General features: G+C 40.2%; 1 protein-coding gene across 9 annotated transcripts in view; it reads right to left on the bottom strand.

Moving 5' to 3' along the window:
• Window positions 1-237: 237 nt before the first annotated feature.
• The window catches only part of ppp6r3 (protein phosphatase 6, regulatory subunit 3), a 43192-nt gene continuing 26621 nt past the window's right edge, over window positions 238-16808 (bottom strand). For 5 of the 9 annotated variants that reach the window (XM_079683648.1, XM_079683647.1, XM_079683645.1 and 2 more), the window contains 8 exons: window positions 16406-16622; window positions 16196-16293; window positions 14861-15056; window positions 11530-11547; window positions 9789-9896; window positions 9069-9122; window positions 8612-8656; window positions 238-2338 (listed from right to left, as the gene is read on the bottom strand). In XM_079683648.1, coding sequence (XP_079539774.1) covers window positions 2287-2338; window positions 8612-8656; window positions 9069-9122; window positions 9789-9896; window positions 11530-11547; window positions 14861-15056; window positions 16196-16293; window positions 16406-16622 — 788 coding nt within the window. In that variant the 3' untranslated portion in view covers window positions 238-2286. The remainder of the gene's footprint in view (window positions 2339-8611; window positions 8657-9068; window positions 9123-9788; window positions 9897-11529; window positions 11548-14860; window positions 15057-16195; window positions 16294-16405; window positions 16623-16808) is intronic. The other 4 variants (XM_079683646.1, XM_079683644.1, XM_079683641.1 and 1 more) reach the window with 4 other exon arrangements.

Here is a 16808-nt window from a genome sequence, read left to right on the forward strand (position 1 = left end):
ACACTTTCACTCAATTACTATCTAATGCCGTGTTTCACATTAAATGTAAATGCAGATTCCATCGAAGCTTTAAGAATTTGATAGACCAGAATATCTGCAATATTACAGATATCTTGATTAGACAGTTAGAGTTCTGTATTTAATACTAACAACATATCTCTAAAGAAAGATTGTGAAACTGGCCTAATAAACTTCAGTCATGACAATCAAGCCCAAGAAACCACCTGCAAAGACCACTGAACTTCAGAAATTAAGATGACATTTAATTAATAATCTGACAAAAAAAGTGGGTTGTACCATCTTCAGGAAATAGTGAATCATTTGTTGCCAAGATGAAGAAAAAACATTTGGTGAGGGGAATCAAAGTGGTTCCATGGAAAGAAGGAGGAAGGCTGCAGAGGAGTGTGTTTTCTAGCAACAAAGAAACCATTTCAATGGCAGCTGCAGGTAGATGCAATGCTCTGTTTAAGGCTCAGTGCCATGAGGACGGATATTCAGCATCAGCACTGCCAATCCAGATGTTCAATATTTCATCAGTAGAAAAAAAAATTGGCCCATCACAAAAGTTGGTTTTCTATTTATCATGTTAAGAAAAATAAAGTTAAGCATCTGGCGGCTGACAAACTACACATATTTCTGGAGGATTGGTTAAGACCAACCCTTAGCTAAAAGGCCAAAAACACAAAGAGCAACTACAATATGTCCGGACTCTATCATGGCTGGTTTTTATGTTTGTTTGAAATTCATAAATCCACCGCCTCATGTAGGCAGAGTTAAAAAAAGAAAGAGGGGTTCATTCAAAGAAAAAAAGCGGAGGATGCATTCAGACTGACAATAGCATTAATAGTCAAACTTCCTAGTTTATACATCAGAAAAAACCAAGGTCTGGTGGGAGTATTGCTTTGGTTACTGCTGACAAAGTAACGAGTAAAGGCTCATAAAAGAATGCACATCATATTGCGATCAATTTATCATCCCATCCTTCCGCAATCAACAACTAGCATTTAAACAATTTCCCCATTCACTTTAATTTCTTCACCAGGACTGTGCACACTGATTTGATTGGTTAACATAATATTTTCAACAGCAGCTTGTAAAGGTAGCTTCTGCGTTTTCTAACAGTGCTGCTGGCAGTCTGAACACAGATTAAGCATAAACACCTCTGGTTGGAGCTTGATCAACAGCCAATATCCGCAAATCTATGATTGTAACTTAGTTTTCTTAATAAAATCCTAAAGTGACTGAATTACACCTATAGTAGCTCCAGGAGGCGGGTCATTTCTGAATTTGCTAAATTATTTGTGCCAAGTAAGCCTTTAACAACCAACTTTTCCTCACCTTCCAAGTTTTGTTAAATGCTGTAGCTACCTAAAATCAAAGCTCTCAGTTGAGAACCACGAGTCTAGAAAAAAAGATTTTAAAAAAGAGGTTCTAGGAAAACAAGAATGTATAAGAATGGATTTACAGCTGTGTTTCTGCCATGGTGACGACGTTTAGCCTTGTAGCTGCGAGGTAGGAACCCGGTTAGCACGAATGCAGCCTGTAGAAGGGGAGAGGGTGTGTTGGCATGGCTCCTTAGTAACAAAACATAACCATTATCTTACTCCTATAATAAATAAAAAATAATTATACCAAAAAGCGTGTCAAATCTTACTCAATGCAGAAGAATACAAGAGAAAAACATTTACAAATCATACCTGCAGCAAAATAAAACCGTTTCTAAAAATGTGTTTCAATTGGAAGAGCAGCTCTGCTTAGAGACACAGATCAATGGTGCGTGGGAATTTAAATATAGCAACTGTTGTATTCAGTTAGCAGGATAACAGAAACGCGCAGTAACAACAGCTGGGTGAGTGGGTGAGACACCAACCAGCTAGTCCTGTGGCAATTCATCTTATGTTTCTGTATACATTTTTCTTTTTATAAAATATTTTATTCATACAATCATTTCTTTAACTATAGCAACATTACTATTTCATTTTTGAGGGGCAAGATATCAGTCGCACATCACCTCATAAGAACAATAGTATATAAAGAAATGCAGAAAAAAATGTATTCTGTATCCTTTTGAGTATGTCTCTCGCTTTGCTTTTCAGTTCATTGTGTGTCTGTACACCTGTCTTCTGTCTCGTCAGTGTTGAGCCAATGGGAGTATTGCTGGTCCTGGTGGGGGCGTGTGGTTGGTGCAGCTCTGAGCAGTGGCCCCCCGCTGGCTGGAGGGGGGGGGGGGGGGGGGGGGCCTGCATGGCAGAACAGGCTGGACACTGGCTGGCGTTCGGCTCCCCCTCACGCCGGCCCGTTCACAGATGGCTCTGAGGACACGGCACTCTGGTCCAGTCTGGGGGAAACGCACGGATGGAAATATGTATCCATTTAATAATAAAATATTGGAATACATAGCATTGTGTGCAAGTAAAGGTAATGGTCAAATATTGGAACATTTAAAAAAACGCACAACAGCAAGGCTCAGGTTCATGTTCAGGTATACAGTGAATCCGGAAAGTATTCATACCTCATAACTTTTTTCAAATGTTATGTTATAGCCTTATTTCAAAATTGATTAAATTCATTTTTGTTCTGAACATTCCACACACAATACCCCATAATGTCAAAGTGAAAACGTTTTTAAATAATTTTGAGCAAACGTGTTAAAAATAATTAAATGAAATATCACATGTACATAAGTATTCACACCCTTTGCTTTGACACTGAAAACTGAGCTCAAGAGCATCCCGTTTCCACTGATCATCCTTGAGATGTTTCTATAACTTGACTGGAGTCCACCTATGGTAAATTCAATAGATTTGACATGACTTTGAAAGGAACATATCTGTCTATATGAGGTCCCACAGTTGACAGTACATATCAGAGCACAAACCAAGTCATGAGGTCCAAAAGATGGTCTGTAGACCTCAGAGACAGGATTGTATCAAGCAGTGGCGTAGCCAGGAATTATTGTGTGGGTGGGCCTGGAGAAATGTAGGTGGGCCAGGGGGAGACATATTAAGCGTGGGGTCTGAGCTGAAACTTCATTAATGATTTTAATGATTTTTTAATGCACTAATAGAACATAAGCATAAATTAGCAGTGAAAATAAAAACATAGGCACGGCGGCCTCAGAAAGTGTATAAAACTGACAGGGATGGGTATAGTTAAGGTTTTAACTTTTATCGATAGCGCTTATCGATCCGGTCCTTTTAAACAGTGGTGTAGTGGGCGTTGGACGCGGGGGTACGCCGTACCCCCACTTATTTGAAGCATGATTTCTTTTTTTAATAGTCTAATACATCTAAAATCATTGCCAGTGTTATCAGTTGCAAGTGTGTGTTTGTTGTATTAATGACTAAAACATAATAGGCAGATTTCAAAGTAATTATAATAAAAACGTAGCTCAAACATTTATGCAACTTGATTTGAAGCGTGTGTGTGTGAGGGGCAGAACTGTGTGTGTAGGGTGACCAGGTGTCCTGCACTGTGCGGGACTGCACACACAGCATTTTTATTATTTGTCCCGCGTCCCACACATTGAAACTATGTCCCGCATTTGAGTGATAGTCGCGCAGAAAGGCCGGATCGGTTCGCTGACAGCCGGCACCGCCCTTTATTATTATATTGTGTGTCCCCCCCCACCAGTTGACAGTTCACGAGCGCGAGTGTCTCCCATCCACCTACCACCCCGTCCACCCAGTAAAAAAATCCCCACTACACCACTGCTTTTAACGTTACTTTTATTGGTTCTTTTGGAGAAAAGAATAAGGTAAACTTACTAAACAAATTGTGAACAAAACTAAAATTGCTTTTTATTTAAATAAAATAAATAATATTTCACATCAAAAGAAACAACAATGTTTTAACAAATCGTATTCAATAATCTGATGACAGAACTGTAAACAGAATAGCTGAAACTTTAACAAAATAAATAACTCAGTTACCTCTAATCATTAACCCATGTTTGTATAATGTAGTTAACTCCGTGTGTTGCTGATAGCATACATAACACCTGACGTGGAAACATTACTCGTGGATGGGGCTACAGACCTACTAGAAAGACAGTCGAACCCGGTGCATTCCTCCGTCTGAATGTGGTGCACTTTTGCTAAATGTTTAGACAAATTGCTCGTGTTACCGCCCTTACATGCTAAACTCTTATTGCACTTTAGGTAACGAGCATTGACCACATCGAGACGGGTAAAGTTTAACCACACCTCGGAGCGCGTTCTCTCCGCCATCTCCTCCGTGTGTGTTGCATGCATGTAGCAGAGCGTGTGTGTAAACTGCCCCGCCCCCTCGCACACAGACGGGGGAGAGAGATCTCTAGTCTGGAAAGATCTAAAAGACGCATGTTGCTGTCTTTTTGCATATTAGAAACGGAGTTGGCGACACTACAACTGCAATGTAATGTTTGTGTATCAACAATACATATGACACATATATATACATACATACATAGGCGGCCACAGGTTGTTTATCCTTGACAGTCGCACATGGGCACACACTGAGTGTCTTCATATTCAGCAAATGTGTACACGCTAAACTGCAGACTTCAAAAAGAAATAATACTTTCATTCACTCACGGCAAAAGTTACTTTACTTACTATAAAAACTCACGGTAAAAAGATGCACTCCCTGTTCCATTGTCATGAAGGTGGAATCTAACTATATCCAGAATAAGTTTTATTGGATCCAGGCTAGAAACATGTTTATTTCTGTTGTAAAGTTGGGCATTTTAACATGGGGGTCTATGGGAATTGCTCCTTTCTGCATCCATCCCCTGTCGGACACTAGATGAACTGCAGTTTGTGGCACTTCCTTCTGGGCTTCCCGGCTCTGCGCTATGAAGCGCTGATTGGCTGTGGGTGGGCCAGACGTGCATGTGGGTGGGCCCATGCACATGCACAGATCTGGTGAAGGGTACAGAAAAATGTCTGCAGCGTTGAACGTCTCAACGAGCACAGTGGTCTCCATCATTTGCAAATGGAAGATGTTTGAAACCACCAGGACTCTTCCTAGAGCTGGCCGCCCAAACCAAACTGAACATTGGGGGAGAAGGGCCTTAGTCAAAGAGGTGACCAAGAACCAGATGGTCACTGACAGAGCTCCAGTGTTCCTCTGTGGAGATGGGAGAACCTTCCAGAAGGACAACCATCTCTGCGGCACTCCACCAATCAGGCCTTTATGGTAGAGTGGCCAGAAGGAAGCCACTCCTCAGTAAAAGGCACATGAAAGCCCCCATGGAGCACCTAGGGGACTCTCAGACAATGAGAAACCAAATTGTCTGGTCTGATGAAACCAAATTTGGCCTGAGTGCCAAGCATCATGTCTGGAGGAACCCAGGCACCGCTCATCACCTGGCCAACACCATCCCTACAGTGAAGCATGGTGGTGGCATCATCATGCTGTGGGGATGTTTTTCAGCGGCAGGAACTGGGAGACTAGTCAGGAACAAGGGAAAGATGAATGCAGCAATGTACAGGGAGATCCTTGATGAAAACCTGCTCCAGAGCGCTCTGGACCTCAGACTGGGGTGAAGGTTCACCTTTCAACAGGACAACGACCCTAAGCACACAGCCACGATAACAAAGGAGTGGCTTCAGGACAAGTCAGAAAATGGCTGTGCACCGACACTCCCCATCCAACCTGATGGAGCTTGAGATGATCTGCAAAGAAGAATGGGAGAAACTGCCCAAAGATAGGTGTGCCAAGCTTGTAGCATCATACTCAAGAAGACTTGAGGCTGTAATCGCTGCCAAAGGTGCTTCAACAAAGTATTGAGTACATGTGATATCAGTGTTTTGTTTTTAAAGGTCCCATGACATGGCCATTTCTACTGATCATAATTCCATTGTTGAGGTCTACTAGAATAGATTTACATTGTTCAATGTTCCAAACTCACATCTCTGTATAGTATGTGTATTCACTCTCTGTCCTACACAACATGTTGGAGCTCCTGCTCCTGCTAAAGACCGGGCAAAGCAGTACCCCGATGTCTTTCACGAAAGTGGGGGGAAACTATTCTGCACCCCGTGCAACTGTGTGTTGGAGCATAAGAGAAAGTCGACGGTGGCGACCCACTTTGATTCATTCAAACATTCGAAAATGCTTTCTGCTGCTGCGGACAAGAAAGCCAAACAACTCACGTTCACCGAGGCATCAACCTCCAAAACCCTTTCGAGGGCTACAAGAAACGAAGTGAGTAGCCTACAAGATTGAAGCTGGTCAGATAACGAACGAGTAAATGAAAACAGAATGAGGCGGAGAAGTGTGTGTGTGTGTGTGTGTGTGTGTGTGTGTGTGTGTGTGTGTGTGTGTGTGTGTGTGTGTGTGTGTGTGTGTGTGTGTGTGTGTGTGTGTGTGTGTGTGTGTGTGTGTGTGTGTGTGTGTGTGTGTGTGTGTGTGAGAGAGAGAGAGAGAGTGTGATTAAAATAGCCCAATTACTTTTACAATAAATAAACATTGAATGTGTTTAATTGAATAGGAAAGGGGTTTAACATTAGTGGCAGGTTGTTTGTGAGAAAGAATAAATAAAACAGCCCAATATTTAAAAAAAATCTATTATTTTTCACAACTTCCCGCAATTTCACCGCATAAAATCACATAAAAACCCTGCATGTTTAATCGCATAATCAAGGAATTTAGCCCACGTCTTTCTGGAGGGTCTATACAATGGCGTTTGTTAGTAACCAGAAAATGACACCAGTAATGACAAACAGATGAGAATGCTGCGTGGGGTCTGGGTGCCGTGTTGGCGGGACATTGCTGGGCTCGCTGCTCCGCCCTGTGGGGCTCGAGGAGCAGACAGTGTGAGGTGGATTACTGGTGTAGTTTCCTGGTTGCTGCGTGGGGTCTGCGAGACAGCGAGACACCACGGAACTCAGCCTGAGCGCACACACGTGAGTGTCCACGGAGCCGAGGCTGAGAAAAGATAAGGTGCGTGCCAGAGAAACTTCGCGAAGTAGCGCGGCTGAGAAAAAAGATAAGGCTGAGTGTGTGTGTGTGTGTGTGTGAGGAGCTCCGCAGATTGGTCCATTTGGACCTGGGTATTCACACGTCACAGAACCCAGGAAGAAAACAATGGAAAATTAGAAATCTCCAACGAGGCGTTCTGGGGCAGCATAGACAGGTCTTTTCTGTGTTAGAGTTTTACTCGCTACAGGGTGAACTTTGAGGGTTTGTGACTCTGCAGACCGTTTACATGAAGAAAAAGCTTCATAACACACAAGGGGACGGGTAATAACCAGAAAAGCATGACATGGGACCTTTAATTAATTTGCAAATATTTGTTTAAAACGTTGTCATTATGGGGTATTGTGTGTAGAATGTTGAGAAAATAAATCTATTTAATCCATTTTGAAATAAGGCTTTAACATAACAAAATGTGGAACAAGTGAAGGTGTATGAATACTTTCCAGATGCACTGTATATTTGTACCAGGAGGTAGATTTTGTGGGTGGACGTTTCAAACAAAAAGGATAACAGACAAAAGCTTAAAAAGTACACTTCCAATCTGGTCCCTACACACTTTCACTTCCCACATTAAAGGGGCCCTATTCTGTTAATTTCCAGCTTCATATGTGTATGTAGTGTCTCTACTGGGACATGTCTCCATGCTTTAAATGTTCAAAAAGCTCTTTATTTGTCTCATACTGCCTGTGCTGCAGCTCCTATTTTCACCCTCTGTCTGAAACCAGCCCAGTCTGCTCTGATTGGTTAGCTGGCCGGCTCTGTTGTGATTGGTCAACCGCTCAGAGATGTCTAAACCCTTAGCTTCTTTAAGCTCTTTTTCCAAACCAACTAGTGGAAGTAGGAGTTGTGAAACCCTCCAACAGGGAGTCTGCATCGATCCTGACGAACCAGCTATTTTTTTGTATATTTACAGCAACTGTTGCAAAACCCCAGCAGCTCATAAACATCCGATTTAAAAAAGAAAAGGATATTTACACAGATAAAAGCAATGCGACTCCAGATTTTGTTATAATTATTAGTTGTTGATAAAGCTATGGTATCAAAAAGTTAAATAATACTAATATTTGGTTGAGTATATCTTAAACTTTGTTCAAGGAATTTATTTTGTGAGATCTAAAAAGCAATATTTTAAGTTTAACCTCCAAAATGGTGAGTTTTAAGTCAATACCGGATCACATTTTAAATTAGAGTTTAAAGCAGGGGTGGGGAACCTCCGGGCCGTATACAGTCCGCGAGACCATTTGTGTGTTTATATATTAATGTATAAAAAAAAAAAAAAATCAACTGCAATAAAAGAAATTAAGAAATCTAGACCGCAATATAATTAAACTGCCGGTTTTTCCTGACCAAGGTGAGGTTCCTTGAACACAACACGAGCATAACGTGTCATCACGTGGTATATCTCACGTCTTCAATATTAAACGACACCGTCGGTGTCACTTTTTTCTTTTTTTTAAAATGGCAGTGTTTTGAACTGGCAAACATTTCACTTTATGTCAGATTCGTCTGTGATGTTCACCTGGTTCTGCTGTGTTGTGTTTCTGCTGTGTTGTGTTTCTGTTGTGTTCACTCATCGTGCAGTTTAGTATCCAGTGTTCCTCAGTTTGTTGCATTTAAGTTTTCATTCAATTCCTGGAATTCAAGGTACCTGCTATGAGTGTCTGCATTTTGGTCCTTACGCCTTTTACACTCCCTCCAAAGCATAACATAAAAACAGTGAAAACAGAAAGATATCTGGATTAAGAGGTTGCTTTTTCTTTGCACAGCATGAAAAAAAGGCAAAATCAATGCGCTGTGATTTTAGTTTTCTTTTAGCAGGTTGAGTTCAATAATTTGTACGGCCCTCGGAGGATGTTGTAAAACTTGAAATGGCCCTTTAGAGGAAAAAGGTTCCCCACCCCTGGTTCAAAGGATCAACATGTAAAATGTAACACACGTTGAAAAAGAGGTTTACATTTTGTATTTTAAGCTAGTTATAAAGTGTGATGCATCATGATTTAAAGTTGAATCATGATTTAAATCTTATTTATAAATGAATCCTTGCAAGTACTTTTGCGTGGTTCCTTGTTAGAATGGTACAGACAGTAGAAAGCAGTCAGACTTACTTGGCCTCCTTGCTGGCCGACATTTCCTCCAGAGGACCGTTGGGTAGCTTCTCACTGCTCACAGGGAACACAGGAGGAGAGCGAAAAGTTAAGAATCATATAACATGATTTTAGTCCAGTCATATACCTAGTGATAGAACCATATCAAAAGCAGTCCAAATAGATTTATTAAAACAAGATGCAGGAGCTGCTCTTAAACTCTTAATATAGAACATGCCCGCTTGAATGTCACAGGATCTACAAAACAACTAATTACAGGACTTTTACTAAATGATGCAAATTTAGATTTTTTTATTGCGATGGCCAACTCTGCTGTAGGTGCTGTGTTTCTGTGGACAAAGCCTGTGTCCTTATGTGTGGAGTTTGGACTTTTACAATGTTTTGTTCATAATCTATGAATCATTTCACAAAAAAAAACTGAAGCATTGATGCAGATCAATGATCACAAGTACATAAAATAACTTAACATTTAAGCACTTTTTGCTTTTCTACCTACTACGTGCTTTCCTACAATATTGCACTTCCCAATTAATTGTTCTACTTTGGAAATCAAATAAAAGCACAATCAATCATGTTTTAAAATGGACTGAACAATGCTGCTAGCTGAATTAGGGTGTCAATATGATGGATACAGTTACAGGGAATATAAGGTGTGACAGCATCAAACTTTGTTAGACACTGAAAACTCATGTTTAGGGAGCATGTAGTGTTGGTTCTGACCCTGTTTTGGGACAGCTGGCTGCAGCTGAGCTGTTGACACCCGTTCTCTCCGAATCCACACACTCCCCTACTGAGTATTTCTCTGGAGAAGCACTCTTCTCTTCATCACTGGAACACACAGACACACAGATGAACATCAATACCATGTGAGGGGAATCGAAGCACCCACCTTCCCCACAGAAACACACAGAACAGAGTGAGACGTGAACATTGATGCATGCTCAACTGACTGACAGAGCGCACTAAAACAAAAAGGATGGACGTGTTGAAATGAGGAACTGAATAGTATGTGGGACAAGCTTCAAAGTGTACAGCAAATGGAGAAAGTTTGGATTGTTTTGCGACAATCCTCTGTTTATCATTTAGTTAGAGAGCCAGGAAACAGTAGGCATGCCTACAAACTCATTTGGACTCTGATTGGACCCAAATTAACAGCCGTCGGTCTTGCTTCGTCTTGGAGAACCACCAATAATCTTGATGAGGCCTCAATCAACGCACAGAGACATCCATTTATATTCTTATACTTTAGGTGCCACATCATTGATGAGCATGTGTTCAAATAAAAAACAAAACAAGCAGTCATGGTGCTAATGACAATATGTTCCCAATTGAATGGCTCTGGTTATCTTTACATTTTCCAGCGCAATACCATCTTTTCTTTACTTTTTAATTCATAGAGTTATGTAAAGTAACTAAGCACATTTACTCAAGTACATGTTTCAGGAAATTGTACTACTTTGTACTGCACCCCCACTACAATTCAGAGGTCAATTACATACTTTTACTCCACTTTATTGATGTAATACCTTAAGTTACTTTGCAGACTTAAGAGTAATGATGTGAAATATAATCAAGTGTTAAATCAGACTTTAGTTCCACCTGGAGTAAATTCACAGGCTACCCTGCAGTATACAAAGTCATTCAAACTAGCTGCACCTTTACCAGCTGTGATTAAACACATACACAATTATAATCAAAACACATATTGTACATTATTCTGAAATGGGCCAATCTGTATTACGAATAATATTACTTTTGGTATTTTGATGCCTATACCTTTGAGCTCAACGTCAGGCTTTGGATGTTTAAGTAATAACAGGATTGCCACACACTGTACATCAGCCAGGAAATATATGTGTGTTTATTCAGGTGTCTACATCCCATTTTTGTTTTTGAAAAACTAAAATGAAGTTAACCTATAAAAGAAGGCTATCGATATGATACATTATTAAACACTGATTGCATTTAATGAAATAACATGTTCCGTGCACATTACATTTGTCTATTTAATTCAAATTAGTACAAGTAAAAATGCCTTCCTACTTAAGATATAAGTATATAAACAAATATAAATAATTGTTGTAGGAATATTTCACTTTTCTTATGATTTAATGCTTGCTGTATGTATAGTGTTCTGATAAAAAAAACGTTTTGAGTAAACCGTATTTTGAGTTTAGTGCGTAGCGGACTTAGTTACACATTCAAATTGCCCGTTTGAGTCTTAATTCGCAATCTTAAGATCGATGACCCAAAGCACATAAGGAGGCAACCCTAAACGTAAAAATACTGCACTGAGACAACACCTTGGGTAGAAACGCATGCAGAATGGAGATAATGAAATAAACAAACAAGGAGCTGAAACCAAAGAAGAAGATCAAAATTGGGAAAGAAAAGTTGGTGGTTGACGTGACAACAAGACTACATCACGGCTGCAGGCTGATCTCTGATTAGCTGTACATACCGATAAGATTTCAAAACTCTGAAGAAGACCACACCCACAACGCACAGCAAGAGAGAGAGGAGGGGAAGCTCAGGTTGTAAGTGTCGCTCAGTTCATCAGACAGTTGTTATTTACTCAGACAGATAGACAATATAATGCAGCATCAACAAGGGGACAGAAGGACAGAGAACTCTGGGAGCAGTGTGTGTGTGTGTGTGTGTGTGTGTGTGTGTGTGTGTGTGTGTGTGTGTGTGTGTGTGTGTGTGTGTGTGTGTGTGTGTGTGTGTGTGTGTGTGATGAAACAGGACAGAGGAGGATGTAAGAGGTCAGTTTACTGTGGATTTCATTTGAATCTTTTCTGGAAAGAAAACATGTTCAAACTGTCCTGCAACAAAAAACGAAAGTGATGGGGAACTAAAGCTCAAAGTAAAACTTGTGCCCTAAACACTTTTAGTGGAACGTCGCTAGCATAATTAGCTCAGGTTAGCACAAAAGGCTTTCCGTGCGAGTCACACCACAGCGGGGACAAATGAAACCCATCGTGTCCGCTCATGATATAACAGCTACAACATCAACAGAGAAAGACTAGCATGGTTTGATGGTGGCTGTTCTGAGCTCCATGTTCACATTTCACGTCTTAATACAGCACAAAACATACTTTTTTAATTGTTATTATCGTTTAAAAATTGCAAAGGGTAAACTAATTGAAACACTACTCCTTATTGTTTTGCTTGTGGTTTCTTTTTTTGTCAGCAGGATTGATGAAACTTGGAAGGATGAAGCAAAGAAGAAACCATGTCATCTTTAAGCTGAACATGGTGGAGATTTTTTTACACAGGAAAAGCCTTCACGGAGGGCTACGTTCAGAGGGCTACGTTCAGAGGGCTACGTTCAGAGGGCTACGTTCAGAGGGCTACGTTCAGAGGGCTACGTTCAGAGGGCTACGTTCAGAGGGCTACGTTCAGAGGGCTACGTTCAGAGGGCTCTTGCACTTTTGAATATGATGTAGTATTGTCCGTTTCATAATATAAGAAATGCTTTTCAGTATGAATCTCTTTTGTGACAGGTGGTTTTTGTGAGTGTTTAGTGTAAAAAAGTGTTGGAAATGAAAATTGGAAAGGTTATTTTTTTCCAATGTTGCCAGTGGGAAAATAAAGCCTTAGTCACCAGCAGTAGGATTTTTCTCTGCGTTTCACACTTGCAGTTAGGCCTGTCGCGATAAATTGACTTATCGTACGATAAATAAAAATGGACTCGATAACTTTTCTGAGCTCGATAAATTGCCATTTACATAAGGATGTGACCAGCATTTTAGCTAGGAGCGCTGAAGCTGCCAGGCGCGCTGTGAGGGGCGGGGCTGACACAGCCAGGTCAGGACACACAGCCAGGTCAGGACACTCCACGTGCACGTGCAGCAGCCAAATTAATAATATAGCGACAAGCGGGAGACAACGTGTGACTTACTCGCGGGGAATTTAAAGTGAAATGGAATTGGTTACAAAACCTAACGACACATCTCGATTCTCCGGTGTGGCAGTATTTTGGATTCAAGCCAAATCAACGAGGCCAACCTACGGATTTGAATGAGCTGGTGTGTCGCATTTGTTTAAAAAAAAAGGTAGCGACAAAAGCAGGCAATACCACACATTTTAAACTACACCTAAACACAACCACCCCATTCCGTTTTCCCAGCTGGGAGCAAACACGGCAGCTGGAGATGGAGAGCCCCCCACCTTCCCGACAGTTTACAATCAAAGATGCATTTGCCCTACAATGCAAACATGTCTACTTGAGCAGGTCTCCCTTGAAAAAGAGATCAATGATCTCAAGGGATACACCTGGATAAATAAAGGCTTGAAATGAAATGAATGTTGGTGTTCCTTGCTCAAAAACTTTGAAAAACAGATTTGGATATGGCCTGTTGAGGCATCTGGGTCTTTGTATGGACAGTGGACTGTACACTTGACTGTTGTTTTAAGGAGGGGTGTTTTGCTTGTTTTTTGCAATGTGTGCTCATATTTGTGATTTATTTATATATATATATATATATATATATATATATATATATATATATATATATATAGATAGATATATATATATATATATATATATTTATATATATATAGATATATATATATATATAGATATATATATATATATCGATATATATATATATATATAGATGGATGGATAGATAGATAGATAGATAGATAGATAGATAGAGAGAGCTGTTTTCCAGCCTGAGTCTATTTAATTTATTGTTTTGGTTGTGTGTGATTTAATTAAATTAATTATAATTAAATTAATTTGTTTTATTTATTATATATAACTTATATATTTTAATATTATTTCACATTTCATTTGCAATGTTGAATGTTCAATAAAAAGTTATGTTTAAAAGGATGTACTTGAATTATTATATATTATAATTATGTCAGTGGTCTAAAATGGTCTTACAACGGTGCCGACAATATTATCGTTTATCGCAATAATTTCCAGGAAACTGTATCGTCCAACAAAATTAATTATCGTGACAGGCCTACTTGCAGTATTCTCTGTTTGAAAATAAACATTTCCTCCCATATACCAAACTTACAACAGACCTTGACTGCTAAACCTGGTATGGACCAAACCAGGACTTCCGTCTACAGTTATGCTCCTAGTATTTAGCCCTACATTTAGAGTTTTTGATTCTGAAAAAGGTACTTATAATATTGTAAAATATAATTTCAAGGGCAAAATATATATTAACTGTAGAGCATTTAATCTTGTTATTTTTACTTTCCATTCCGTTATGTGAGCTATAACCAACATATATTATTAACCAGTGAAAGAATGAGCTCAGTATGTAAGAACACTGAATTAGTCTGAGGGCCCTATTTCAGCCCAGCTCAAGCTTAGCTTTGACAGTTTGGTTTTTAATCTATCCAATTATGACCTAGAAACTTTTTGTGTTGCATTTTTTGTTTTGAGAGCACAGACAGAAGGAAGAAAACAAACTTGTTGGATGTTGATTTAAAAGTGGAAGAACAAGAGTATTATGGTTGATATTGGCAATTATGATACTGAGAATTCTTTCTTTTAAACAGCTTCTCTATCTGGCACAAAGTCACTCCACTGCCACTTTGGTGGTTTTGTCTACAAGAGCAAACTAAATACTTGCAGCACACCAACAGCAGTAGTGAAAAGATGATTAAAATGCAAGTTACCTATTTTAAAAACAACCATTAGATGTGTTTTGGTGGCCTGGGGCCAGCTAGCACAGAGTAGTGTGTGTGTGTGTATGTGTGTGTGTATGTGTGTGTGTGTGTGTGTGTGTGTGTGTGTGTGTGTGTGTGTGTGTCAGTCAAACCTCTTGAAGACGGCGGTCTCAGTCTTGGCGTCCACAGTGAGGCTGACCGTTTCTTTCATGGAGCCGTTGATGACCGTCTCTGTGATGCTGCGCTGCTCACAGGAGGCCGTTTCCTCTTCTGCTTTAGATTTCCCACAATGCTTAGGTGAGTTGGAGGAGGGGGAAGCCTCATTGTTACCCAACCAGCCATCATAATCTGGCGGGTTAGGAAAGAAAAGATGTCAGATCTTAACACTCAACAACCTACAGGAGGCATTCAGTCCTCCAAAAATAAACCAAAACGTGATTGAGACCCTTGTTAGCTAATATTACGCATGGGTTTAATAAGGTCCAGGCAAAAGTTATTTTTGTGCAATATATTTTATCCATGCCACTATATACAAGTAGGGCTGCTCGATTATGGCAAAAATCATAATCTCGATTATTTGGGTCAATAATTGATTATCGCGATTATTAAAAATGATTATCCATTTACTTTGAAAACATCAATTTATTGGTAATAAAAAAAGTAATAATAAAGAAATAATCGTTTTATTTCGATTACGTTGTTTTCATAATCGTCGCAAGCCATAATCGTAATTGCGATTAAAATATGATTAATTGAGCAGCCCTCTATACTAGGGATGCTCCGATCGCCAATTTTGGGGCCGATCCGATCGAGTGGGCGGGGCCTAAGTGGAGACCTTAAAATAATGCCAGACCGGTGAAGTCATTTTGGCGAGCTTGTTTTGCCGCGCACAGAGAAAAGTGTCATGTATTTTGCGTCATGCAATCGGCTCTCGCGATCGGCATGTTTAGAGAGCACCGATCGATCGGTGGAGAGTGAGTATCGGCCGATCTCGATCGGAGCATCCCTACTATATACAAGTACAATATTTTTCTTGTCTGTGCTCTTGCCTCGTGTTTACCCGATAGTAAAAAACCATAGGCCTACCGGGTGCACTCTCCAACACCACCTGTTTCCCAAATGTACCAGGTCTCCCATCCCCCAGTGCCCAAAAAACGGCTTTCTCAAAACAAAAGCATAAGCAACAACTTGTTTGATCAACTTGGATAATACTAGAATTAAAGGGAGATTTACTATAAACAAAAAACAATAATAAAATAAATGATAACTATTAAATAATATAAGTCCGTATATGGCTCCATCAATGAGTATTTTATGTTGTAAACTAAATATAAAAATATTGTAAGCATGTACGCACCATAGACCATAATTAGGGCATTTGATCAAAACCCCAATAAAAAAACCGTAACTTTGAGATAATGGAGCCCAGAAGTGCTAAAATGCTAACTCATTTTCAGGTAAAGAACTAATTCTTGCACACATCTCACCTTCAGACTGTGTGGGTGCATTGACTCCAAGAGGGTCCATTGTCTCTAGGCTGGTTTCCATAGCAACAGGAGAGTTGCACCTCAGAGGGTCTTTGGGGCTGCAAGAGAGGATGTTTTATTTACGAGTCACTCTTTGAGGTGCAAAGACGATCACAGACAAAGCGATGCGCCGTTCTCCTGAAGCGCTGCAGATCTGTGTGAACTTCCTACCTGACGGGGGTGAAGTTGGAGAAATCGGCCCAGCCTGTTTCAGCGTTGGAGGTGGCAGGAGGGGGGGAGCTCCATGAGGTCTCAGGGAGGTCTTCTGTGGAAGAGGAGGGGGAGGCCAAAGGAGAGGAGGCAGCAGGGTTGTTAGGGCTGGTGGCTGGAGCAGTGGATGTACCTGTGTCCATGGGGATGTCATCAAAGTTGGCCGTCCACACTGGCCCTATAAAATGTAATTTATAATATAATAATATAAATATAAGTCTGAAAATGTAAGTATTAACCCCAGCACTAGTTCTTCTTTCATTGATATGCAGCATATAGCCTTTCCATAACCCGCATCATCAGCACTGTGTGCAAAACCCTTAACTGAAATCTACATCCAGGTAACATTTTGAGTTCTTTATAG

The sequence above is a fragment of the Notothenia rossii genome (genome assembly GCF_949606895.1).
Source record: "Notothenia rossii genome assembly, chromosome: 5".
Classification (NCBI taxonomy): domain Eukaryota; kingdom Metazoa; phylum Chordata; class Actinopteri; order Perciformes; family Nototheniidae; genus Notothenia; species Notothenia rossii.